At 57.0% G+C, this 25,298-nt stretch overlaps 1 protein-coding gene across 2 annotated transcripts; it reads right to left on the reverse strand.

Annotated features, from left to right (window-relative positions):
- Positions 1–28: 28 nt before the first annotated feature.
- SOX13 (SRY-box transcription factor 13) lies at positions 29–25,298 on the reverse strand. Of its 2 annotated transcripts, none has more exons than XM_030965963.1 (14): positions 25,252–25,298; positions 7,224–7,425; positions 6,464–6,569; positions 6,226–6,312; positions 5,670–5,842; positions 5,035–5,103; positions 4,823–4,937; positions 4,650–4,732; positions 3,635–3,794; positions 2,875–2,984; positions 2,675–2,771; positions 2,450–2,593; positions 1,702–1,918; positions 29–655 (listed from the first exon to the last, which is right to left on the reverse strand). In XM_030965963.1, exons 2-14 carry the CDS (start codon positions 7,422–7,424, stop codon positions 382–384), a joined length of 1,836 nt encoding a protein of 611 aa, XP_030821823.1. In that variant the 5' UTR covers position 7,425; positions 25,252–25,298; the 3' UTR covers positions 29–381. The 2 variants fall into 2 exon arrangements, with proteins under 2 accessions (XP_030821823.1, XP_030821824.1); XM_030965964.1 differs by having other exon boundaries at positions 382–655; positions 4,823–4,934.

Raw genomic sequence — 25,298 nt, forward strand, 5'->3', positions numbered from 1 at the left:
ATCCCATGTCCCCACCCTGTGTGCCCACCCCGTGCCCAGCAGCGCAGCAGGTGAGGCTCTCCAGGACCCGCTGCAGGTGCTGCAGGGCTGGAGATGCTCTGGAGGTTCCCTCCAGCCCGAGAGCCTCAGGTCCCCTCAGGGGTGACAGCGCAGCAGCCACAGCGCCACCAAATCTCCAGGCTCGCTGGCCTCAGCTCCACGCACCACCAAAGCAAGGCCAAGCCCGTCCTTGCCACTCAAAATCCCAGGTGCCCACCCTCGTGGCACCCTTCTACAGGTGGGCAGCTCCGCGTGGCCGAGTGCCACCCCACCAGGACACGCTGTGCCCTGCTGCTGGTAGCAGCCAGCCCTGCCACCCCTTCCTCCGTCCCCCTGTGTCCCTCAGTCCGTCAGCACCACCAGCTCGCCGTCGCTCTTGTCCTCGCCCTCCGAGTCCTCGTCCTCGCTGTAGCGGTACATGTCCCCCTCGGGCACCGAGTGCCCGCTGTCCCCGGCGTCGCCGTCCTTGAGGCTGCGGGTGTTGACGATGACGGGCATGGTGGGGTCCACGCCGCGGGGCAGGTAATGCTCCAGGAGGGGCGGGGGCAGCTGCACGCCCACCGGCCGCGGGTACAGCACGTCCGACGAGCTGGGGGGCACCTGGGTGCCCTGCGGCCTGCGGGACACGGGGGGCGGGTGCTCAGAGGGGCAGACAGGGCTCAGGGGGGTTCCCTTGACCATCCCGGGAATCTGTGTGGGGCAGGTGGGTACCAACCCCATGGGCACCAGGTGGGCATACACTTTATAGGCATCAGGTGAGCACCAACCCCATGGGCACCAGGTGAGGCCCCACCCATTTCACCAGGTGAGGCCCACCCCAGGACCACCCCTCCGAGCCCGCGAGGCAGGGCACACAAGGTGTCCCTTATCAATTCCCCCTTATCAATCCCCCTTATCAATCCCCCTTACCAATCTCCCCTTACCAATCCCCCTTTATCAATCCCCCCTTTATCAATCTCCCTTATCAACCCCCCTTTACCAAACCCCCTTACCAATCCCCTTTTATCAATCCCCCTTATCAATTACCCTATCAAGTAGCCCTGCCTGTCATCCTGGCACTGGTTTCTCATCAATCCCCCTTTACCAATACCCCCTTACCAATCCCTCCTTCTCAACCCCCCTTTACCAACCCCCCTTATTAATCCTTCCCTTACCAATTCCCCTTTACCAATTCCCCCTTGCCAATCCCCCTTACCAACCTCCCTTTATCAATCCCCCCTACCAATCCCCCTTATCAATTACCCTATCAAGTAACCCTGCCTGGCATGCTGGCACCAGTTCCTCATCAATCCCCCTTTACCAATTCCCCCTTACCAATCGTCCTTATCAATTCCCCATTCTCAATCTCCCCTTCTCAATCCCCCTTATCAACTCCCCCTTTATCAATCCCCCCTTACTAATTCCCCCTCAACAACCTCCCTTTATCAATCCCCATTACCAATCCCCCCTCACCAATCTCCCTTATCAATTCCCCATTCTCAATCTCCCTTTCTCAATCCCTCTTTATCAATCCCCCTTCTCAATCCCCCCTTGCCAATCCCCCTTCTCAATCCCCCTTTACCAATTCCCCCTTACCAATCCCCCTTATTAATCCTCCCCTTACCAATTCCCCCTTTACCAATCCCCCTTGCCAATACCCTTATCAATCCCCTTATCAATTACCCTATCAAGTAGCCCTGCCTGGCGTCCTGGCGCCGGTTCCTCATCAGAGCCTTGTACTCCCCCACGCGCAGCCGCTTGCCCTCCACGATGCAGGTGCGCTTGGGCCGCGGTTTGTATTTGTAGTCCGGGTACTTCTCCAGGTGCTGCCGGCTCAGCCGCGCCTGCTCCTCGTAGTAGGGCTGCTTCTCCTGGTTGGACATGGATTTCCAGCGGGAGCCTGCGTGGGGAAAGGAGCAGAGCGTCCTCACAGCCTGCCTGAGCGAGGAGATCAGGGTGAACCCATCCCGAGGTTGGTTGGTGCTGTTTGTTGGTTGATTAATGATGTTAATTAATGGCGTTGCTTGTGGGAATGGCCCCTGGATTTACAGCGGTGCTGGCGGGAGCCACGTGCGTCTGCTGGTTCTGGAATACCGGGAACAGCTTCCCTGAATTTCCGTGGGCATTTCCAGGGATTCATCCCCTCATTCCCTGACCTTCTCCAGGCACCTCCAGGGATTCATCCCCTCATTCCCAGACCTTCCCTAATGTATTCATCCCCTCATTCCCTGACTTTCCCTCCTGGATTTATCCCCTCATTCTCTGACCTTCTCCAAGTCAGGGAGGTCCCTCCATGGCGATTCAGAGGGGATCCCCTTCCCCAGGATCTCATTCCCATCCCTCCATGGAGATGCAGAGTGGATCCCCCATCCCCAGATCTCGTTCCCATCCCTCCAGGGGCTGCAGAGGGGCTCCTGCCCCGGGATCTCACCCAGGATCTTGCTGATGCTGGAGTTGTGCATGTCTGGGAAGGCCTGCAGGATCTTCCTGCGCTCGTCCTTGGCCCACACCATGAAGGCGTTCATGGGCCGCTTGATGTGGTTGTTGTTCCTGGACTCCGGGAAGTGCCGGGAGCCTGCGGGGACACGCGGGATGAGGGCAGGAGCCAGAGGACAGAGCCACCCTGGGGTCACCACCGTGCCCTGGCCACCCTCACCATCCATCTCGCAGCTCAGCAGAGCCTCGTCCAGCCGGTGGCCGGGGGTCTCCTCCATCCTCTCCTTCACCGGGGACGAGTCAATCCCAACGGGCTCCTGCAAGACAGCGGGGTCAGGAGCCAGCCCCAGCCTGGGGACAGCTGTGCCTGGTGACGCTGGGGTGGCAGAGGGGACGGTGACCGCACGGAGTGACCCTCACCTTGCGGTAGGGGCTGCTCAGTGACCCCTCCATGGTGGCGCCGTGGCCGCGCAGCAGCTGCCGCGCGTCGTGGATGGCTTTGGTGATGGCATCGCCCTCTCCCAGGAATCCTGGCAGGACACGGGCACCCGTCAGTGCCAGTGGTCACTCCACTGACCCCTCACAGTCCCCACCCCAATGGGCACCCATCAGTACCAGTGGTTACTCCACTGACCCCCAGAGTACCCACCCCAATGGGCACCCATCAGTACCAGTGGTCGCTCCAGTGAGTACCCGCCCATGACCCCCACAGTACCTCGCCCCAGTACCCCCAGAGACGCACCCTGGCACAATGCCAGTGGTCACTTTGCTGACCACTCAACCCACCCCCATGGGCACCCATCAGTGCCAGTGGTCACTCTGATGACCACTCACAGCATCCACCCCCATGGGCACCCATCAGTGCCAGTGGGTCACTCACAGCACCACCCCATGGGCACCCACAGCACCTACTACCACACCCACCCCATGGGCACCTGCAGTGCCAGTGGCCACCCTGCTGACCACTCAACCCACCCCAATGGGCACCCATCAGCAGTGCTAGTGGTCACTCTGCTGACCATTCACAGCACCCACCCCCATGGGCACCCACAGTGCCAGTGGTCACTTTGCTGACCACTCAACCCACCCCATGGGCACCCATCAGCGCCATTGGCCACCCCGCAGCACTGACCCCACCCCCCCCATCCCAGGGTGACAGGGCTGTCCCTCATGTCCCCACCCAGCGGCAGGTTGGAGGGGCTGCTCTGCAGCTCCCTGCTGGCCCCGTGGCTCGGCGGCAGGGCCTGGCAGCCGCTCAGCTTCAAACCGGGGGAACTGGAGGCGCTGGGCAGCTCGGAGCCTTTGGGCTTGGCCGTCAGGTTCAGCGGCTGCGAGGTCTCCTGAGGAGGGAGGGAGGGATGGGGCGTGAGGAGCTGCTGCCCCCAGAGCCCCAGCCCAGGGTTTGGGGGGGGTCTGGGGCTGTACCAGGGTTTTTGGGGCTGTACCAGGGTTTTGGGGGGATGTACCAGGGCTTTTGGGGCTGTACCAGGGCTTTTGGGGCTGCACCAGGGTTTTGGGGGTTTTTGGGGCATGTACTGGGGTTTGGGGGCTGTACCAGGGTTTTGGGGTTTTGGGGGCTGTACCAGGGTTTTGGGGGCTGTACCAATGTTTGGAGGGGTTTTTGGGGCTATACCAGAGTTTGGAGGCATTTTTGGGACTGTATGAGGGGTTGAAGGGCATTTTTGGGGTTGTACCAGGGTTTGGAGGGGATTTTGGGGCTGTACCAGGGGTTTTGGGGCTGTACCAGGGGTTTTGGGGTTTTTGGGACTGTCCCAGGGTTCTTGGGGTTGTATCAGGGTTTTTGGGGGGCTGTCCCAGAGTTTTTGGGGCTGTATCAGGGTTTTTGGGGCTGTACCAGGGTTTTGGGGGTTTCGGGGCTGTATCAGGGTTTTTGGGGGCTGTCCCAGGGTTTGAAGGGGGTTTGGGGGGCTGTAGCAGGATTTCTGGGGAACCGTACCAGGATTTTTGGGGTTTCTGGAGCTGTACCAGAGTTTGAGGGGCTGTACCAGGGTTTTGGAAGTTTCAGGGCTGTAGAAGGGTTTTGAGGGGCTGTCCCAGGGTTTTTGGGGCTGTCCAGAGGGTTTTGGGGTTTTTGGAGCTGTACCAGGGTTTGAGGGGCTGTACAGGGTTTCAGGGCTGTTATCAGGGTTTTTGGGGGGGCTGTCCCAGGGTTTTGGGGGTTTTTGGGGCCGTACCTGCATCTGGAGGTGTCCCGGGCCCGCGGGTCTCTTGAGCGTGGCAGGAGGGGGGCTGTGCAGGAGCTGCACCGGGTAATCCACTGCGGGAGCAGAGGGACAGCGCTTGGGGACAGCAGGGACACGCCTGGGGGACAAGGCCACCCCGCAGGGCTGGGACAGCCCCGACTCACCCGGTTTGCAGGGGATGGGCTGGAGGGGCAGCGCCAGCTGGGACTCGGGGGTCACCGGCAGGGGCTGGTGGCCGGGGGTGAAGGCGGGGATCATCACGTAGGGCATGTTGACCTGCTGGAGGGGACAGGGACACCACATCAACGCTGCCGGGCAGTGCCACCCCCGGCTGGGCACAGCAGGACACGGGGACAGAGGTGTCCCCTGCCTTTACCTGGATCTGCTGCTGGAGGAGGTTGATCTTGTGCTGCTGCTGGATGAGCTGCTGCTGCTGCTTGGCAATCTGCGGAGGGGACAGCGGCGTTGGTGACATCAAGGGCAGAACCTGGCAGAAGCCAGGCAGCACCACAAAGAAAGGGTGGCAGGGGGTCCCCAGGGCTGTGGGAAGGGCAGGAGGAGGGGCTGAGCTGTCCCTGAGCCACCTCGAGGGACACGAGGGCTGTGTGTCACAGCCCAGGTGTGACAGCGGTGTCACCCCTGCCCTTGGGAGAGGGAAACCTGGTGCTCAAGGAGCAGGTGAGCACAGGCAGGAGGTACCTGGGGTGGTTTGTTCATCTTGAGGAGCTCAACCCCCATCTCCATCCACCCTTGGTCCTCCCAGCTCTGAGGGCTTTGGGATAGGATCACAAAACAGGACCCCAGAGCCGCTCATGGTCCCAAAGGGATCCCTAAGGGACCTATTCCTCTAACCGGGGAGATTGAAGACTTTGGGGTGTGAAATGCAAGGCAGAAAAGTCCTAAAGCCAGCAGAGGCACCACTGGGTGAGCAGGGAATGTCAGACTGGGCAGGAATGGAAAGATCCCCACACACTGACCCCAAAGGGACCCCACAGGGGTGACGGTCCCCACCTGCTCCTGCTGCTGCCGTGCCAGCTCCATCTGCTGCTGCTGCTTCTCGAAGAGCATGGTGGCCATGTTCTTCTGCTCCGAGTGCGCCGTCAGCAGCTGGTCCCGCAGCGTGGACAGCTGGTTGATCATCACCAGCAGCTGCAGCTCCTTCTCTGCCAGGCTCTCCTGCGTTCCTGGGGGAAAAAACCCAACTGGATGAGGGTCAGGGGGTGGGGAGAGGGTCAAGCACAAGGTGGGATGGAGGTGGTTTTGTTTAAGGAGCGTAATTCCCATTTCCTTTCACTGGGGAGATTGAAGACTTTGGGGTGGGAAATGCGAGGCAGAGGAGTCCTAAAGCCAGCAGAGCCACCACTGGGTGAGCAGGGAATGTCAGATTGGGGAGGAATGGAAAGATCCCCACATGCTGCACCCCACCCACCACGCAGTCAGAGGCAGCAAAGATGCTCAAAAAAAAAATTTAAAAAGGGACAAATCCCTACAAAATGTGGACATTTCCCTCCTGCTTTGGTGCTCCCAGCTGGGAGGCAGGAGGGAGCTTGGTGGAGGTGGATCCCACCTTTCACTTCCTTGGATTCAGCCGTGTTCCGGCCCAGCAGCCGCTCCTTCCAGTCACTGGCCAGCAGCTTCTCGATGGTTGGCATCACTGGGGACAGGGACAGGGACAGGGACAGGGACAGGGAGGAGAGCGCAACCACATGAGCACATCCCAAGGCTCTGCAGCACGGCTCGGTCCATCCCACAGCTCTGGGGAAATCCCGAGGGGCAGGGAAGGGATCCTTGGGAGCGTTTCTCACCTTCCTTGAGGTTCCTGTTGAAGTCCAGCTTCTCCTGGCCGCTCCCAGCCGGATCAAAGGCGGAGTGCCGGGGCTCGGGGACATCCCCGGCGGGAGAGCGGGATTCCTGAGGGACACAGAATGTCACTGCCACCCCCAGGGACACCGCCAGCGGGGGACATCCCCGTCTGGTGGGATGCTGGGAGCTGGAGCACGCTCTGCCAGGCACATTCCCTGAATCCCACCTAGAGAGCATCATGGAGAGGGTGGAATTTTCCCCTGAGCTGCTCTCCCCTCTGAGGGCAGAGCAAGGAGAGGGAAAACCCCAGGACAGTGGGAAAGGGAGGCTGAAGGGATGGGGAACACCTGGAGGGGGCCGTTGGGGGTTCCACAGTGAAGGTGAAGCCCTCAAAGCCCAGGGATGACCCCAGAGCAGCCCCAGGTTTGCCATGGGCAGAACTGAGTTCTCGTTCCTGATTTTCTGGGTTTTTGGTGCTCAACCCTCAGGGAAACCAACCCTCCACACCCTGGGAGTTCTTGTTCCTGATTTTCCGGGTTTTTGGGGCTCAATCCTCAGGGAAACCAGCCCTTCACACCCTGGGAGCTCTTGTTCCCGGTTTTCCATGGTTTTAGGCTCAAAATAAACCTTGGGAGAGCCTCAAATTTCAGTGTTAATTCCCCGGGATGAGGAAAAGCCACGCGGGGGAGCAGCCGCCGCCTCCTCCATGGGATGGAGGGTCTGGAGCAGGGCTGGGGGCAGCACCACCTTTGTCACACGCACCTGTGGCAGGGCCTGGGGGTCGGTGCCATCCCTGGCAGGTGGCCCTGGGGGGTCGTGGGGCCGGGGCTCGGCGCTGGGGGCAGCCCCCGGGGGGGTCTCGGGGCCGCCCTCCTTCTTCTCCTCGGTCTTGACGGCGCAGTTCACCATGGCGCCCGCTCCATCCAGCTCCGGGGGTGGAGAGGTGGGGCTCCTCATGGACATCCTGGGGACAGCAGGGACGTCACCACGGCCACCCCTGGGTGTGGGCACCCCTCTCCCAGCCTGGTGCCACACTGGGGTGCCCCATGGTGCAAGGACAGTGTCCCTGGGGTTTGCCGCGGGCAAAGCTGAGCTCTTGTTCCTGGTTCTCCAGGTTTTTGGGGCTCAAACCTCAGAGAAACTGACCCTTCACACCCTGGGAGATCTTGTTCCCACTTTTCCAGATTTTTGGGGCTCAATCCTCAGGGAACCCAACCCTTCACACTCTGAGAGCTCTTGTTCCCAATTCTCCAGCTTTTTGGGGCTCAAACTTCAGAGAAACCAACCCTTCACACCCTGGGAGCTCTTGTTCCCAGTTTTTCAGGTTTTTGGGGCTCAATCCTTGGGGAAACCAACCCTTCACACCCTGGGATGGAGGAATAAATTCCTCAAGGCAACCCAGAGATCCCAGATATTGGAAGAGAGGGACAACATGAGGGACACTCATGCCACATCCAGCAAGCTCAGGGTGACAGGGACCAGCAGCCCAGGGATCCCTCCCTGCTCCAGGTGCCATGCCTAGAAAGCTGTCGGAGCAGCCGCGGGTTTCCCGATCCAACGGGAAGGGGAAATCCTGGCTCTGCCCAGCAATGGCTGGGACAGCACCAGAACGGCTCCTCCAGGAACCACCAGCACGGGAGGGACCTGGGACCAGGACTGGCCACCAGAATGGCTCCTCTGGGAGTCCCTGCCATGAGATGGACCTGGGACTGACCACCAGAATCATTCCTCCAGGAATCCCTGGATGGGAGGAACTGGCTGGGACTGGCCACCAGATAGGCTCATCGGAATCTCCAGCCATGGGATGGACCTGGGACCAGGACTGACCACCAGAACGGCTCCTCTGGGAGTCCCTGGCATGGGAAGAACCTGGGACTGGCCACCAGAATGGTTCCTCCAGGAGTCCCTGGCACAGCACCACGCAGGCCCTGCCAGGACAAGGGCCTGGACCCCAGGAATGGCTCCCCCTGACCCCACAAACCCCTGTGGGTGCCAATCCCCATCCCAGCGCTGCTGGACGGGCACTGCAGGAATGACAATGAGTTTTGTAGGGAACGTAGAGGACCCCAAGCACTGGAGTTCCATGGGGCTTGTCCCCAAAAACCGTTTCCCACTCCTCGCTCCGAGTGCCAGGGCTGCCAAGAGTGAGTGCCAGGATTGGTGATGCCCACGGGCCTTTTGGGGCCACCAAGCCTCACACCACACAGCAAGAACGGGGACAAGCATTGTCCTCGCCTTTCAGCCGGAATAATGGCAAAAGGAGGCTGCTAAGGAAGGGATTTATCCCAGAATCGGGAGCTGGGTTGTGGAACTGCCCTGCAATGGGGACAGCACCTGCCTGGGGGCTGCCACCCCAAACCGAGCACCCCCTCAGCTCCCAGACCCCCCTCAGGAGCCTCTAAAGCCAGTTTGGGGGTGCAAAGTGGGGTGGGGAGGGCTGAGCTGGGCCGCCCGGCTTGGGGGCAGCAATTACATAACAAACAAAGCCCGGCTCAAGCTGCGAATTAATCAAACGGCTGAAAATAAAACCTTCCTCTCAGGAACTTCAAACAAAAGAAATGAAAACAACAAGGCCGGCTGGGTAATGAAAAGCCAGGGCTGTGAATAGGGGACAAAAGGAAGTGGAACAATGGGGTGTTGGACAAAAGCAATAAAGTAAAGGGAAGTGTGACAGCTCCACAATAGGGCACTGTGCTCGCCAGCCTTTCTGATCTTAGCGGGCCTTTTTTTAATCTCGGTTCCCTCGCCCTCCGCCGAACAAACCCGCCGGGTTTCCTCCCGGCCCCGCATTGCCCGGGGGCTGCCGCATCCTGCGGCGCCCCTTCCTGCCCCGGCTCACCTTGGCCGGGGCCACCCGGCCCCCAAAATCCATCACCGGGAAGGACCAGACCCACTGGGAAGCTGTGCTCGCTCCAGCAAGGATTGGCCTTGTGGGGATGTTATAAATGGGGAAACTGAGGCAGGAATGCACAGCACCTCAGGTGTGCGTGAAACTCCATTTTTTCTCAGCTTTTTTGGTGTTTTTTCCAGGCAAAAATCCAAATTTTGTAGGTTTGGGATGCTGCAAGAGGAGCACCGCGGCACAGAGCAATGGCTTCGGTTTGAGGCAGGCACAAAATCCCATCCCAGCCCTCCCACAGGTCCCGTTCCCTTTGTGCTTCTCCTCCCAGTGCCACTGGAAGTTGACTCTTAAAATGGGGCCAGGCTTTAATAGGGCCGTGTTTGAAAGAGGCCTCCTCGAGGGTTTGTTATCCACCCCGCCGAGCAAACAGAAAAAAAAGGGGGGAAAGGGGAAAACGCGCTGTTATCTCATTGCGGGTGGGTCTCAGGTGTGGGCTCCAGGGCTGCCTGGGGCACACAATGGGCACAGAACAATCGCCCTGGCACGGCACTGAAAGGATCGTCTTGGTTTTTAATGTTCCCCATTAAATCCAGGGTGGGGAGGAAGGGAGGGAATGGCGTTGGGATGGAAAGCGCCAGCCTGGAGGATGGAAACAGATCCCAAATCCTCATGGGATGCTTCCTTCCCTCACAGCTCTTTGGGGGCTCATCCCCCAAGCCCTGAAATTCCCATATTTCGCCTTTTCACGCAATCCCAGCCTGGCAGCTCCAGGATTTTGGGGTTGGTGACAGCTTGTGTTTCCCGGTTTGTGGCCGCGAACGGCACGTCCTGCAATTCTCCCGGTGGCCGTGCCACCCTTCCTGCCCGCCAGCCAGGCCTGATCCTATCGGCCCCAGCTGTGCGGAGCAGAACAGCTCCAGGGGCTTGGAAAAGGGGATGAGGTGCCAGAAAACCCCCACCCTGCCCAGCACCGGTTTGGGGATCCAAGAAATGCCAAAATCCCGGCAATGCAGGAGTTTGGGATCCAGGAGATGCCAAAATCGCAGCACTGCAGGAGTTTGGGATCCAGGAGATGCCAAAATCTTGGCACTGCAGGAGTTTGGGGATCCAGGAGATGCCAAAATTGCAGCACTGCAAGAGTTTGGGATCCAGGAGATGCCAAAATCCTGGCATTGCAGGAGCTTGGAGATCCAAGAGATTCCAAAATCCCACAGTTCCTGGGATCTAGGATATTCCAGGAGATGTTGAGATGCCAGTACTGCAAGACCTTGGGATGCAGATCTTGAGATCCTGGCACTGCAGGAGTTTGGGGATCCAAGAGCAATGGGATTCCAGCACAAGTGGAATTTGGGGATCCAAGAGATGCTGAGATCCCAGCACAGCAGGAATTTGGGATCCAAGAGACACCAAGACCCTGGCGCTGAAGGAGTTTGGGATCCAGATGTTGAGATCCTGGCACTGCAGCAGTTTGGGAATTCAAGGGGCAGTGAGATTCCAGAACTTCAAGAGTTTGGGGATCTAAGAGATGTGGTGAGCAAGAGATGCCGAGATCACGGCACTGTAGGATCTTGGGGGTCCAAGAGCCACCAAGATCCCTCACCCCGTGTCACATCACTGCTGCCTCGGGGCTCATCCTGCCCCTCAATGTGGGGACAATCCCGCCCCAGGGACAGCAAGGAGACCCTTGGCGAGTTGGCTGGGGGAGCTGCACGCCCAGATTTTTGGGATCACCCTTCCCTCTCCTGCCCACCAGGTTCTCCCAGCTCCTGGAGTTCTTGCTCTCCTCCCTCCCAAAGCTCTCCATCCACATCTCTTCCCTTCAGAACCCCAATACAGTGCCCAATCATCCCCAAAAACACCCTTATCCCACCACTGGAACCCAGGAAATTTGGCGAAACAAGGAAAAACCTGAGGAGGAAACACCAGAGGAGCAACGCCGGCACGAGCAGCAGCCGCGACACCCCTGGGAGAGGGCAGAGGAAAAAATAAAGACACACACGGAGATTTTCCTCTTCCAGGCAGGACCTGAGGAATCCCGGCCGGCCACCGGGACAGACAATAGCCCATCTCCTGCCAGACGAGCAGGGCCGCTTTCCTGCCAGACTTGGAATGTCCTTTCGGGGCCGCTTCCAAGCGTTTCCGCCCCGGGTGTCTTCCAAGAGAAAAGAATGGATGTTTGCTCCACCGTGCCCGGGCAGGGATGGCCGGGGGTGGCCCGTGGCCCTGGCTGGGGGAAGTTCATGGGGCTGCTCTCCCTTCTCTGGGGATCCAGAGCATCCCGGGATTCGGGGTCATTCCCTGGGAATGGCAGGTGGCCATGGGGCAGGTGGGATGTGCTGACCTGCATGGCGGTGGGAGAAAGGTGGGTGAGGAAATGCAAGACCCCAGCGTTTGATGGGTTTGGAAAAATTTGGTTTTAAACCCCAAAAGGCAATGGGATGAGAATTTTCAGCCCCAAAATTGTCACCACCACCATGTCAGAGCCACAAGGTTTTTGGTTCTGAAAAATCATTTCTTAGCCCCGAAAGGCAATGGGATGAGAATTTTCAGCCCCAAAAACACCACCAGCATCATGTCAGAGCCACAGGGTTTGCTGCTTATGAAAAATTGGTTTTTAACCCCAAAAGGCAACTGGATGAGGGTTTTTAGCCCCAGAAATGGCACCACAACCATGTGAGAGCCACAGATCCACGTGTCACTGCTCAGGGCCCGTGTGCCCTGTCAGGGCTGTGTTCCCAAGGTTCTGGTTCTGAAAAATCATTTTTTAGCCCCAAAAGGCAACAGAATGAGCATTTTCAGCCCCAGAAATGCTATCACCATCATGTAAGAGCCACAGGGTTTGCTGGTTCTGAAAAATTGGTTTTAAACCCCAAAAGGCAATTGAATGAAAATTTTCAGCCCCAAAATTGCCACCAGCACCATGTCAGAGCCATTGGATTTCCTGGTTCTGAAAAATCTTTTTTTTAACCCCAAAAGGCACCAGGATGAGCGTTCTCAGCCCCAGAAATGGCGCCAGCAGCACGTGAGAGCCACAGCTCCTCATGTCACTGCTCAGAGCCCGTGTCCCCTGCCTGGGCTGTGTCCCCACCCCGCTGTCTCACAAAGCAGCAGTGGAAATGCTCCAAATTTGGGCTGACACTCCATCCTCGGCCGCCTCCACGTTCTCGACACCTCAGCAGCAGCAAAGAGAGCTCAGGGCGCCGGAAAAGCTGCAAAATCCACCCTGAGATGGAAGATTTTTGGTGTCCACGGGGGATTTAGGGAGGGGGATGCTCCGAGGGGCAGCAGGAGCAGGACGGGAATTGCCTGGTTCGTCATTCCCAACCATACCCAACGGAAAATCCCCATCCCAAAGAGACCCCCCCAGACCCCAAATGCCCCTTTCCATCCCGGCACAGCCTTTGGGGTGAGCAGGAGCTGGGATTTCCCGCTGTCCACCCAAACCAGGCGGGTGTTTGTCCATCCTCCACCCACCCTCAGCTCGCTGAAGGAGATTTCTCCTTCCCCAAAGGACGAACGGCCTCTGGAAACATCCGGAAATGTCCCCACGGGGCCAGGGCACGGCGGTGACAGAAACTCCCGGCACAGGAAGGGGTCGGGGTCACCCCTCTGCTTGTGCCATCCCATCTTCCACCAGGTCCCCTCTCCATGGGCGTGGGACCCCGTCCTGGTGTCCCCATGGAGGGATGTCCCCTCCTCATGCCTGCAATTCTCAGCGCAGCCACGTTATGGGGTTTTTTTGGGGGGTGCAGCATCAATTTTCTATTTTTTTAAGATGGAAAGGAGCAATCCAGGTCTCCAGGTTGAATTCTAAAGAAAATACAACCATTTTTACCAGTTTTATCCCAAAAAACCCAGCCTGCCCCTTCCAAAGGCCTCCAGGCCATACCCAGGGTTATTAATGAGGTGCACATCGTCCTGATGAATTCCTGCAGATTTTGGGGCAAATCCAATCAATCCCACTCTCCAAAACTTGAGGAAAGAGGGAAATTAACAGGGATTCATCCCAAAATTCTCTCAGCTGCAAGGCAGGGAGGAAAAGGGAATTCCTGGGACAAGGGGAAGAGGAGGATCTGGGAGGCTCCATGGGATGCTCCATGTTCTTCATCAGGGATGTTTCCCATCCCCTATAAATCCCAGGATCCTGGTGTCCCAGGAGATGGGATGAGGACTCAACTGCAGATCAGCCTCTGCCCTCAGCGTCTCCTGCTTCTCTCATGGGATTGTCCCTCTTGGCCAAATCCAACCCATCCCCTTGGGGCTTGTCCTCCCTGTGTCCAGCAGGATCTGGGGGAACAAAGCCCCCAACAAAGCCTGAGAAGGATGAGTCAAACCCCACACATCCCCCATGGGTACAGGGATCAGAGTCTGTGCCCCACACATCCCCTGTGGGTACAGGGATCAGGATCCATGCCCTACACATCCCCTGTGGACACTGGGATTGGTTGGATCCATGCCCCACACGTCACTGGGATCAGGATCTATGCCCCACACATCACTGGGATCCATTGGATCCGTGCCCCACACATCACTGGGATCATTGGATCGGTGCCCCACACATCACTGGGATCCATTGGATCTGTGCCCCACACATCACTGGGATCAGGATCCATGCCCCACACATCACTGGGATCATTGGATCCATGCCCCACACATCCCCTGTGGGCACCAGGATCCGTTGGATCCATCCCAACCTCCGGGACCCATCCCAGTGTCCCCTTGGATGGAGAATTTCCATCTCCCTCCGCTTTCCCACTACTCCAAGGGGGTTTATCCTTTGGGATCCCAAAACCAGCTGGGACCTTCCTTCCCGACCCCAAATCCAGGGATTCTGCCTCCCACGAGCCCGTGTGACAAAACCCAGCCAGGAGGTCCATAATTACCCAAATTAAACCCCATCCCTGGAACATAATTACCCAAACAAAACCCAATCCCTGGAACATAATTGTCCAAATAAAACCCAATCCCTGGAACATAATTACCCAAATAAATCCCAATCCCTGGAAGCAGCCGGATCCTTCCCTGGCCCAGGGCCACCGCTTTCACAGCCACGACCCAAACACATTTTTCCTTTTGCTGTAGGGAGGGTTTGAAATAGGAGGGGGAAAAAAAAATCCCAAAAAAAACCCGCCTGAACCTCAGGTGGAACTTCCTGGCCACAGGATTTATGAGGCGGGAATGATCTCATCAGGGAAGTGGAGGAAACTCCGCTGGAATTATTTCCAACCCCGCTAAATCCCCCCCCCCTCCAAATCCCGGGAACAATCCCAGGACGAGCCACGTGATGATGGGACCAGCGCTGGTCATTCCCATTTCCTGGCCCTCCAGAGCAGACTTTTTGGGAGCTTTGGGTTGGTTCTGCCACTCCAGGAGATAAATCCCTAAGGAAAAGGCTCCTTGCAGCACCTCCGGCATGTCCAGGGAATTTTATGGGGTTTTGGGGGAAGGGGATGCTCAGGAGAGGGAAATCAAGGGCAGGAGAAGTCTGAGAGCACAAAGTTTCCTTCCCAGAAAATCACAGGTTTAAACCCCTAGGAAAAAGCAAAACCCTTTTTTTTAATCCCCCTTTTCCTCTGCTTTTCCCACCTCCCCTTCATTAAAACCCTAAAAAACCCCAAAATGTTCCTTCTTTAATAGAGGCAACCCTGGCGCTCTGAAAAATGGGGATTTATCCTTTTTTTCCTTTTTATTTTCCTGCATCAGAAATAAACTTTAAAAGATATTTTGGATCCAAAATAGAGGCAATCCTGGCTCTCTGAAAAATAGGGATTTACCCTTTTTCCCCTTTTATTTTCCTGCATCAGAAATAAACTTTAAAAGATGTTTTGGATCCAAACCCCCCTGGACTGCGGGTGCTGAGCCTTTATCCCAGCGGGGTTTGGGATCATCCCCATGACCCACAGACGGGCTCTGGGGGCAGCTCCACATCTTCGGGATCCAGCAGAAACCCCTGGAGCAGCTCCCAAACCCCCTCCAGGCCATCCCCTCCCTCCCCAAGATGACGGGAATGAAATTCAAAAAGTGACAAAACCCAGAGAAATAAAGGAAAAAATCCAGGATGAGGATGGGGACAACTCACCCAGAGGCTGGCACGGCGAACCTGGCACAGTGAGCCTGGCACGGTGAGCCTGGCCGGTGAGCCTGGCACGGCTCCCTCTTTGCCCTGCCCTGGCCCCAGAGCAGGGGTTTATCGGGGTGGCCGATCTCTGGTGGCGTTTTTGTGTCACTTCTGTCACTCAGCGTTTCCAGGCACGGCCGGGGGGTGCGGGGGCTCGGCTAAGGCGCCGAGCGCAAACAAGATTTTAATCAGGGATTTAAACCAGACTTGACTTGAGACCTGACTTTAAAGCAGAATTTAAAGCAGATTTTAAAACTCGAATTTCAAGCAGATTTTAAACCAGATTTTAAAGCAGATTTTTTCTGTCGCCTGAGGGAGGGAGGGCCAAGATTTCCAATCCTTTTCCTGGCCCTATTGGGGAAAAAAAAAAATCCCAAAGTGGGGCTCATCCTCCTGCCCTGCAGCTCCCAGTGGGAGGGAAGCTCTTCCCAAACTCTTTTTCCATGGGAAACCCATGGGTGGAGTTGGGGATGTGCAGAACTTGGTGCTGGGTCCATCCCAGTCCCTTGAGCTTTTATGGGATTTTAAACCTTCCAATAACTCTTTGTTTTTCCAGGTTTTTGGTGACTGGGATGAACTCCTCAATCTCCCATCCTTGAGCTCTTATGAGATTTTAAATCTTCCGATAATTCCTTCTTTTTCCAGGTTTTTTGGGGTCCACTCCGTGTCAAAACCCATATCCACAACCCCCCATCCTTGAGCTTGCATGAGATTTTCAATCTTCCAATAATTCCTTATTTTTCCAGATTTTTGGGGTGTCCCTCCCATGTCAAACCCCATATCCATAACCCCCCACTCCTGACCTTTTATGGCATTTTCCACCTTCCACCAACCCATTCTTTTTCCAGGTTTTCCCATACGTGGGCACCAATCCCACCTGGAGTCTCCCAGGATTGTTGGGCACACCCAGGAGCACCCAAGGGTGCTCAGAGCCAGCTCTGGGGTCTGTCACTCACTGCCCCAATCGCACCCCAAAATCTTATGGGGCCGCATTTCCGCCCCGCAGCCGCAGCCGGCAGCGCCCCGGAAACCTTTGGGGTCCCTGTACTCAGCATCCTGAGCTGCAGCAAACACGTCCTCACCTCCAGATTGTCCCCAAAAGGGGACATGGAGGGACAAAAGGGGGGGACACGAAGACACTTCCTAAATTTGGGGCGCGGGGAGCTCAAGGTGTTGGGGTTGCTTCATGTTCCAGCAATGGGATTTTTTCCTGGTGATTTGGGAGCTGCCCCAGGAGCCATCAGGGCCTTCATGAACCTCACTCTGAGCGAAAAGGTGCCACTGGCTGCTCCTCACCTGGCCCAAAATCATCTCCTGTCCCAAAATCATCTCCTGCCCCAAAATCATCTGTCCCCAAAATCATCTCCTGCCCCAAAATAATTTTATGTCCCCAAATCATCTCCTGCCCCAAAATCATCTGCCCCAAAATCATCCCCTGCCCCCAAATCATCTACCCCAAAATTATCTCCTGCCCCAAAATCATCTGTCCCCAAACCATCTCCTGCCCCAAAATCATTTTCTGTCCCCAAATCATCCCCTGTCCCAATACCATCTCCTGTCCCCAAAATAATCCGCCCCAAAATAATCTCCCACTCCAAAATCATCTCCTGCCCCAAATCCATTCCCTTCCCCAAAATCATCCCCTGCCCCCAAAATCACCCCCTGCCCTAAATCCCTCCCCAAATTCAGCCCTGACTCTGTTCCCACTGGGCTCACAGGGATCAGGCATGGATGGGGTTGGATGAAACCCCCTGAGCAGAACATTTTTGGCCCCGTTTCCCCGCCCAGCCAGGGCTGTTTGGGTGCTGTTTGCCTGGTTTGGGGTGCGGGTTTGGGTTCCTGAGCTCATCCCCCACCTTGGGTGACGCCGAGCATCCGGCAGCGCTTCCGCGGCCTCACGTGTACCAGGAGCTGCAGGAGGGCCCGGCAGACATTGCTGTCACTATTTTGTCATTTTTGGGGCATTATTTCAGCTCACAGAGACACCCCCTGGTTCTGGGGTTCGGCATTTGGGGTTTGGGACACTCCACTTCGCATCCCGTGGCGGGATCCAAAGGGATTTGGGAGCAGCGACATCAGATTCCCAAAGGGACGGGTTTGGGGGTTGAGCCTCACCCCTCCTCTCCTTGCTGGGTTTGGGGGAATTAAAAACCAGCAAATTCAGCTCTGGGATGGGCTCCTCACCTCGGCGGGAGCAGAGGGGGGAGCAGAGGGATTTGGGAACGAGGGTTTTGGGGTTGTTTTCACCGCACAACAAAATCCCATGACGGGGTTTTGGGAATGAGGGATTTGGGAATGGGGTTTTGGGTTTGAGGGTTCTGGGAAAGAGGGAAATTGGGGTTGTTTCACAGCACAACAAAATTTTGAGAATGAGGGTTTTGGGAACGAGGATTTTGGAACGAGGGATTTGGGAATGAGGTTTTTGGGAATGAGGGATTTGGGAATGAGGGATTTGGGGTGGTTTTCACCACACAACAAAATCCCAGCACAGACCAGAAGCTGCCAGCCCTCCCCATTTGGGATGGGATGTCAAACTGGGGCTCCCCATGTCCTGCAGCACACGAGGGCCTCATGGTGTTGGTGGCACCTGTGTCACCCCCTGTCCTATTCCGGTGTCCCCTGGGCTTCCTGAGCAGTGGGAATTTGGCAGCTCTGGCCTCCAGGTGCCCATCCCAGAAAAACAAACGGATTTGGGGGGGAATTTTGGGGCTGTGCTTGCAGCCTAAGGAGTTCCAGGCTCCTGTGCCTGTTCCCTGGGCTGCGCCAGCTCTGCCCAGCCTCCAGGATGAGCTTTTTTTTGGGAAAACACACAAATCCCACATCCAAAAATGTGTTTCCCCCAGCCAGATTCCCAGCACGGACCCACAAACCAGAGGAAACGCAGGGGGAAGGAGCCAGAATGGGATCCCAGAGAACCCAGATCCTTCAAAGTGCCCCTAAAAGCAGCAAATTCTGCTCTGCCCTGCCCAGCCTGCAGCTGGGCTCTCCAGGGGACCTCCCTGCTCCTAAAATCCACATGGAAAACCAGCGGGAAAGGGCTGCCTGCGGGAACTCGCTGGAGCAGCCACGAGGGGTCCGTGCCACCCGTGCCACCCCCGCCCGCCCCTGCCGCGGAGCCGGGCACGCTCCCGAGCCAGCCCCTGCCCCGGGGGACCCCGCTTTCCGCTGGGCGTGAGAGGAGAACAATGGGGCCGAGCCCTCCATTGTTCCAGACAAAAGATAAGGCCGGGCTCTGGCATTCCCCAGCGCCCGCCCTGCTCGGGAGCTGCTGTTCCCGCTGTTCCCGGCTCTGCCATTCCTGGCTCTGCCATTCTCGGCCCTGCCATTCCTAATTCTGCCATTCCCAGGTTCTGCCATTCCCCATTTCTGTCATTTCTAATTCTGCCATTCTTAATTCTGCCATTCCTAGCTTTGCCATTCCCATTTCTGCCATTCCTAATTCCACCATTCCCAGCTTTGCCATTCCCCAGCCCTGCCATTTCCAACTCTGCCGTTCCCCATTTCTGCCATTCCCCAGCTTTGCCATTCCTGGCTCTTCCATTCCTAGCTCTGCCATTCCCAGGCTTTGCCATTCCCATGCTCTGCCATTCCTAATTCTGCCATTCCCAGGCTCTGCCATTCCCCATTTCTTCTGCCATTCCCCATTTCTGCCATTCCCATTTCTGCCATTCCTGGCTCTGCCATCCCCGGGGTCAGGGCAGAGGATTTTCCAAGCCATCCCCACAGCAGGTGACCCTGCGGAGCTGTTGGAGGGAACAGTCTGAAATATTTGAATTTTTGCTTTTCTGCAATTTAAAGCTCCGTTCCCAGGTCTGAAATATCTGAAATTTGGCTTTTCTGCAATTTAAAGCTCCGTTCCCAGGTCTGAAATATCTGAAATTTGGCTTTTCTGCATCTCCCTGAGCTGCAGGAGCCCGGGCAGTGCCCAGCACCCGGCAGCTCTGTGGGGGCCGGGGCAGACCCCAGCCCCGCAGGGGCTCCCTGGAAGGCACAGGATGGGCTGAGAACACGGAGATGTTTTCCAGCAGAACTGTCAGAAACTGCGCTAATTTATTTCCCTTCTGCGTGTTCCCCGCTGGGTTAAAGCGGGTGGGGATCGCTGATGCATCGCGCAAAACTCCGGCCCGGAGCTCCCTTCCTGCGGTGCAAATAAACCAAACCGAACCAGAACCAGAACCAGAACCCAAATCCAAACCCAAACCCAAACCCGAGCCAGAACCTGAACCCGAACTCAAACCCGGACCTGAACTCGAACTTGAACCTGAACCCAAACCTAAACCCGAACTCGAACCCAAACCCAAACCCAAACTGAAACCCAAACCCAAATCCGAACTGAAACCCAAACCCAAATCCGAACCCAAACCCAAATCTGAACCCAAACCAGAACCTGAACCCACCCAAATCCAAACTAGAACCCAAACCCATACTCAAATCCAAATCAGAACCCAAACCAGAACCCGAACCCAAACCCCAACCCAAACCCAATCCGAACCCGAACCTGAACCTGAACCTGAACTCAAACCTGAACCCGAACCCCAACCCAATCCAAACTTGAACCCGAACCCTAAAATGCTGCCGGGAGGAGTGTGCGGAGCCCGGAGAGCCCGGCCCCGGTTCTCGGGATGGCCGTGGAGCTGCCGGGACCCCCGGCCTGGAAGCGCCCGGCCCGGCTCGGCCCGGCCCGGCCCGGCCCGGCCCGGGGGCTGCGCGGCTCTCCGGGCTCTGCCTCCCGCCGAGCGCGGCGGCTCCGGCAGCTCCGGCAGCTCCGGCAGCGCGGAGCCCCCACGGCTCGTCCGGGGCTGCTCAGCTCCTCCCGAGCCCCAAGGCTCCTTCATTATCATCCCTGAGCCCTCAGCTCCTCCCGAGCCCCCAGATCCTCCTGAGAACCCCTCAGATCCTCCTCAGCACCCCCAGATCCTCCTCAGCACCCCCTCAGCTCCTCCCGAGCCCCAAAGCTCCTTCATTATCATCCCTGAGCTCTCAGACCTTCCTGAGCTCCCCCAGCTCCTCCTGAGCCCCCAAACTCCTCCATCCTCACCCTTGATCCCCCCATCTCCTCCTGATCCCCCTAAACTCCTCCATCCTCATCCCTGATCCCCTCCATCTCCCCCTGAGCCCCCCAAACTCCTCCTGAGCCCCCCAAGCTCCTCCACCCTCAGCCCTGAGCCTCCCCAGCTCCCCCCACTCCTCTCAGCCCCCCAAAAGCAGCAGCTCGGACCCCTCCTCTTTCCCCAGGGGTTCAGGCCGGGGCAGTGCCGCCTTTAGGGGGCTCCACGATCCCAAATCTCTTTTCCAGCCCTGGGAACCCCGGGATTGGGAGCAGCGGGAATTCCTCAGCCCGGCCCGCAGCGCTGCTCCCCCGGAGCACAGAACAAAAGAGGGCAGCGGCTCCTGCGGGGCCCCGCGGGTTCGGGGCAGCCATGAGGGGATTGTTTTGCTCCAAAAAAAATGGAATTTTGAGGGAAAATGAGCGGTGGGAGCTTCCCCAGCACGGCCGGGAACTCGCGGGGCGGGACAGCAGGAGCGGCGCTGCCCGAGGGTGTTAAAGGTGGTCCCTGACAGCGGCCCCGGAGGCGGTTAAAGGTGGTCCCTGGGTGGTCAGAGCTTTTTTTGGAAGCTTTTTTGGGATTGCTGACATCCCACGTGCAGGCACAGAGCCCTGGTGCCAGCCAGGAATGTTTGCGGGGGGATAAAGCTGGAGCGAGCAGGAACGTGGCTCTGGAGGTGACAGCATCCCTGAGCCCCCAAACCCACGGGATCGGCTCTGAGGGGCCCCCAGAAGTGATGCCAGCAGCTGTGGCCACCCCAACGTCCCTGAAAGTTTGTTTGGGTTTGTTGTTTGTGGGTTGGGATCCCGGAGCTGAGCGCAGGGAAGGCTGGGACAGCGGCAGCTTCGAGAGATCAGTGCATCCCAGAGATTCCCTGTACACATCCCAGAGATTCCCCGCACACATCCCAGAGATTCCATTTACACATCACAAAGATTCCCTCTACACATCCCAGAGATTCCCTCCACACATCCCACCTTCATCCCAGAGATTCACTTCATCTGAATCCCAAAGATTCCCTCTACACATCCCAGAGATTCCTGTCACCGTCATCCCAGAGATTCCCTCCACACATTCCAGTGCATCCCAAGGATTGCCTCCACCTGTATCCCAAAGATTCCCTTCATCCGAATCCCAGAGATTCCCTTGCTTTCATCCTAAAGATTCCCTTCACCTGTACCCCACGGATTCCCTCTGCACAGACCCCACCTGTATCCCAAAGACTCCCACCATACAGACAAGTGCATCCCAAAAATTCCCTTCCCCTGCATCCCAAAGATCCCCATCACCTGAATCCCAACAATTCCTGTCACCAGTATCCCAAAGATTCCCATCACCTCCATCCCAAACATTCCCTTACTCTGCATCCCAAAGATTCCCATCACCTGTACCCAAAGATTTCCTCCACCTGTATCCCAGAGATTCCCTTCATCTGAATCCCAAAGATTCCCATCACTTGCATCCCGAAGATTCCTGTCACCTCCATCCCAAAGATTCCCTTCCCTTGGACCCCAAAGATTCCTGTCACCTGTACCCCAAAGATTCCCATCACCTGCATCCCAAAAATTCCTGTCCCCTGCATCCCAAAGATTCCTGTCACCTCCATCCCAAAGATTCCCTTCCTCTGTACCCCAAAGATTCCTGTCACCTGTACCCCAAAAATTCCCATCACCTGCATCCCAAAGATTTCCTCCACCTGTATCTCAGAGGTTCCCTTCATCTGAATCCCAAAAATTCCTGTCACCTGTACCCCAAATATTCCCTTCCCCTGCATCCCAAAAATTCCCATCACCTGCATCCCAAAGATTTCGTCCACCTCCATCCCCAAGATTCCCATCCCCTGTACCCCAAAGATTCCTGTCATCCGTACCCCGAAGATTCCCATCACCTCCATCCCAAAGATTCCATCCACCTCCATCCCACAGGGATTCTCTCTCCCACCCCCCCATCCGCACCAGGAAAATCCCAGTCCCTGTGCCCCAAATCCCAGGAATGCTCAGCAGGGATGGACTCCTCACTGGATTTTTTGGGGTTTGGACCCCCCAAAAACCTCACATGGGGGGCTCAAACCACCCCAGAGCCACCTTCACCCCATGGCTGCTCTACCCTGGAGAGCCCCAGAAACCCCCGAAATTAAAAATAACCCCACTGAAAAATTGCTTTTAACATGCTCCCCTTCCCAGGAGTGCCAGCAAATGCCAAAATTAAAAATCATCTCAGTGCCAGAGTAGATTTACTGCATTCTCCTATTTGGGGACCCAAAAAAACCACCCCAAAATTAAAAATAACTCCACTGAAAAAGCAGTTTTAACACGCTCCCCATCCCAGGGACCCCAGAAAACCCCAAAATTAAAAATATTCCCACTGAAAAATTGGTTTTAAAATGCTTCCCTGCCCAGGGATGCCAGCAAACCCCAAAATTAAAAATAATCCCAGTGCCAGAGCAGCTTTAACATGCTCCCCTTTTGGGGACACCAGAAATGCCAAAATTAAAAATAATCCTGTTGAAAACCTGCTTTTAATGTGCTCCCCTTTTTGGGGACCCCCGAAAACCCCAAAATCAAAAATAATCCTGCTGAAAATTTGCTTTTAATGTGCTCCCCTTTTTGGGAACCCCCAGAAACCCCCAAAATTAAAAATATTCCCACTGAAAATTTGGTTTTAAAATGCTTCCCTGCCCAGGGATGCCGGCAAACCCCAAAATTAAAAATAATCCCGGTGCCAGAGCAGATTTACCGTGTTGCCTTCCCAGGGACACAAACCCTTTCCCTGCAGCCCATAAATGAAATTTAAACCCCTGGAGCACATAACAACTTTACGAGCTGCTCCATCTCCCCCACCCCAGATCCCACCCCCTGGCCCGGAGGAATAATAATGGACATTTCGGCAGGGAGACAAAAAGTCCAGAAATTCCCCTCAGGACATCTCCCAGCCTGGGATAAACTTCGCTGTGAGACAGATTTAGGGAGAGGGGAGGGTTTGGGTGGAGGTAAAAAAAGCAACGGGGGGGAGCTGAGATTTTTCCAAGAGAGGAAAAAAGGATTTAAAAAAAATAATTGAGATTTAAAATTGGGATTAAAAAAAAAAAAAAAAGGGATTTTTGGTGGCGGTTCTTAGGGGCATAAATCAGCGTGGAGGGAGAGGATGATGAGGGTGAGAATGTGTCGGGAAAAACTGTGTCCTGAGCCTGGCCGCGCTTGTCAAAGGCCGGCTGCTATTTTTAACAGCACAAAAAGCATCTGAAAATCGCCTGGTTTCGAAAAGAAAAGAGAAGAGGGGAAAAAAAAGATAAAAAAAAGAGAGGGAAAAAAAGTAGTGTATCAGTGTCACCGGAATGGATTCTCCGAATGAAATTGAACCAAGAGAGGAAATTGCAGGAATTACAAACAGGAGTTATCGGCTCCATAGGGGAGGGAGGGACCTTATCGGGGAAAAAATCCCATTGACCGAGCTAATTCTGCTTTTTTCCCTCCCCAAATCCATCACTCCCACTTTTCTTGGGGAGTTTTCCGAGCCCGAGGTGCTCCACGAGCCTCCAGTACATTTTCCCTGGGCAGCATCATTCCTCCCTGGCAGCGACCCCCTGGAAATCGCTCATCGGAGGTGGAAACCGCCGAAAATTTCTGTTTCTTTTCGCCTTTTTCGCCTCAAAACCTCCCCTTCGGGACCACGCAGCTCCCGCGTTTGCCTTCCCCGCTCAACTTTGAACGCGCTGAGATTTTACCGCTCTCGAGGGGTGAAAAAAACCCCAAATTTCCCCCAGTTCTGCAGCCCCAGCCCCTGCAGGACCATCCCCGCTGTGGGGTCTGCCCCGAGACCCCCGCCCCAGCCGGGGATGTCGCAGTGGCTGTGACGAGGTTTGTCCCCTCAAAGCGACAGAGCTCGGCGCTGTCCCCGCTCCCAAAGCTTCTATCGCGACAGTGTCGCGGTGTTGGTGCCTCTCGCCACCCGCGGGTGACACCGGCCGGGGTGGCCGGAGCCATGGTGTCCCCAGGCCAGGTGTCCCCTGTCCCCGCCGGCGGGATGCACCCAAAGTGTCGCTTGTCCCGTGGGGACAGCGATGAAGGACGGCACAAGAGGTGGGGACAACGGGGACCCCAACGCGCACCGAGCGGCCACAGCCGTGTCCCCCCCAGCCGCAGGACACACAGCGCGTCCGTCTGTCCCAGCGCACCGTGGGGACACCGGCTCGGTCCCCCCCGTCCCCAAATCAACGAGCGGGGACCGCGCTCTGTGCCCGCACCGGGGGACGCGCAGACCCCGGAGCCGGGATTAACCCCTCTCTTGCCGGGTTCAACCCCTCTCTTGCCGGGTTTAACCCCTCTCCTGCCGGGTTTAACCCCTCTCCAGCCGGGTTTAACCCCTCTCTTGCCGGGTTCAACCCCTCTCCAGCCGGGTTTAACCCCTCTCCTGCCGGGCTCCCCGGAGCTGCGGGGTGGGGGGGCTCGCAGCGGAGTTCGCAGCCCCGAACTTTGTGGGGCTGAGCGGGGCCAGACCCCGCGCCCCTTTCCCCTTTTCCCCTTCTCCTCCTCAAGCCCAGGGGCTCCGGGAGGAGGTTCTCCCGCTCGGTTCCCTCAGCCGCGACCCCCGAAGGTGTCCCGCGACCCCGCAGGGTGCTCGGCACCCCGGAGCTGTGCCGATGCCCCCCGGGGCTGTGCCGGTTCCCCCCGGGGCTCTATCGGTGCCCCGGTGGCTGTGTCGGTGCCCCCCGGGCTGTACCGGTGTCCCCAGGGCTATGGCCGTGCCCCTCGGGCTCTATCGGTGCCCCTCGGCCGCACTCACAGCTCCGCTGCGCTGAGCCCCGGTGCCGCCTCCGCCGCCGCTGCCGG

This window comes from Camarhynchus parvulus, chromosome 26 (genome assembly GCF_901933205.1).
Source record: "Camarhynchus parvulus chromosome 26, STF_HiC, whole genome shotgun sequence".
NCBI classification, from domain to species: domain Eukaryota; kingdom Metazoa; phylum Chordata; class Aves; order Passeriformes; family Thraupidae; genus Camarhynchus; species Camarhynchus parvulus.

Coding starts and splice junctions, on each gene's coding strand:
- SOX13 (XM_030965963.1), bottom strand. CDS start 7,424: ATGTCCATGAGGAGCCCCACCTCTCCACCCCCGGAGCTGGATGGAGCG. Junction 2,594..2,674: donor GCTGAGCTGCGAGATGGATG/GTGAGGGTGGCC, acceptor GTGTCCCCGCAG/GCTCCCGGCACTTCCCGGAG. Junction 1,919..2,449: donor CAGCATCAGCAAGATCCTGG/GTGAGATCCCGG, acceptor TTCCCCACGCAG/GCTCCCGCTGGAAATCCATG.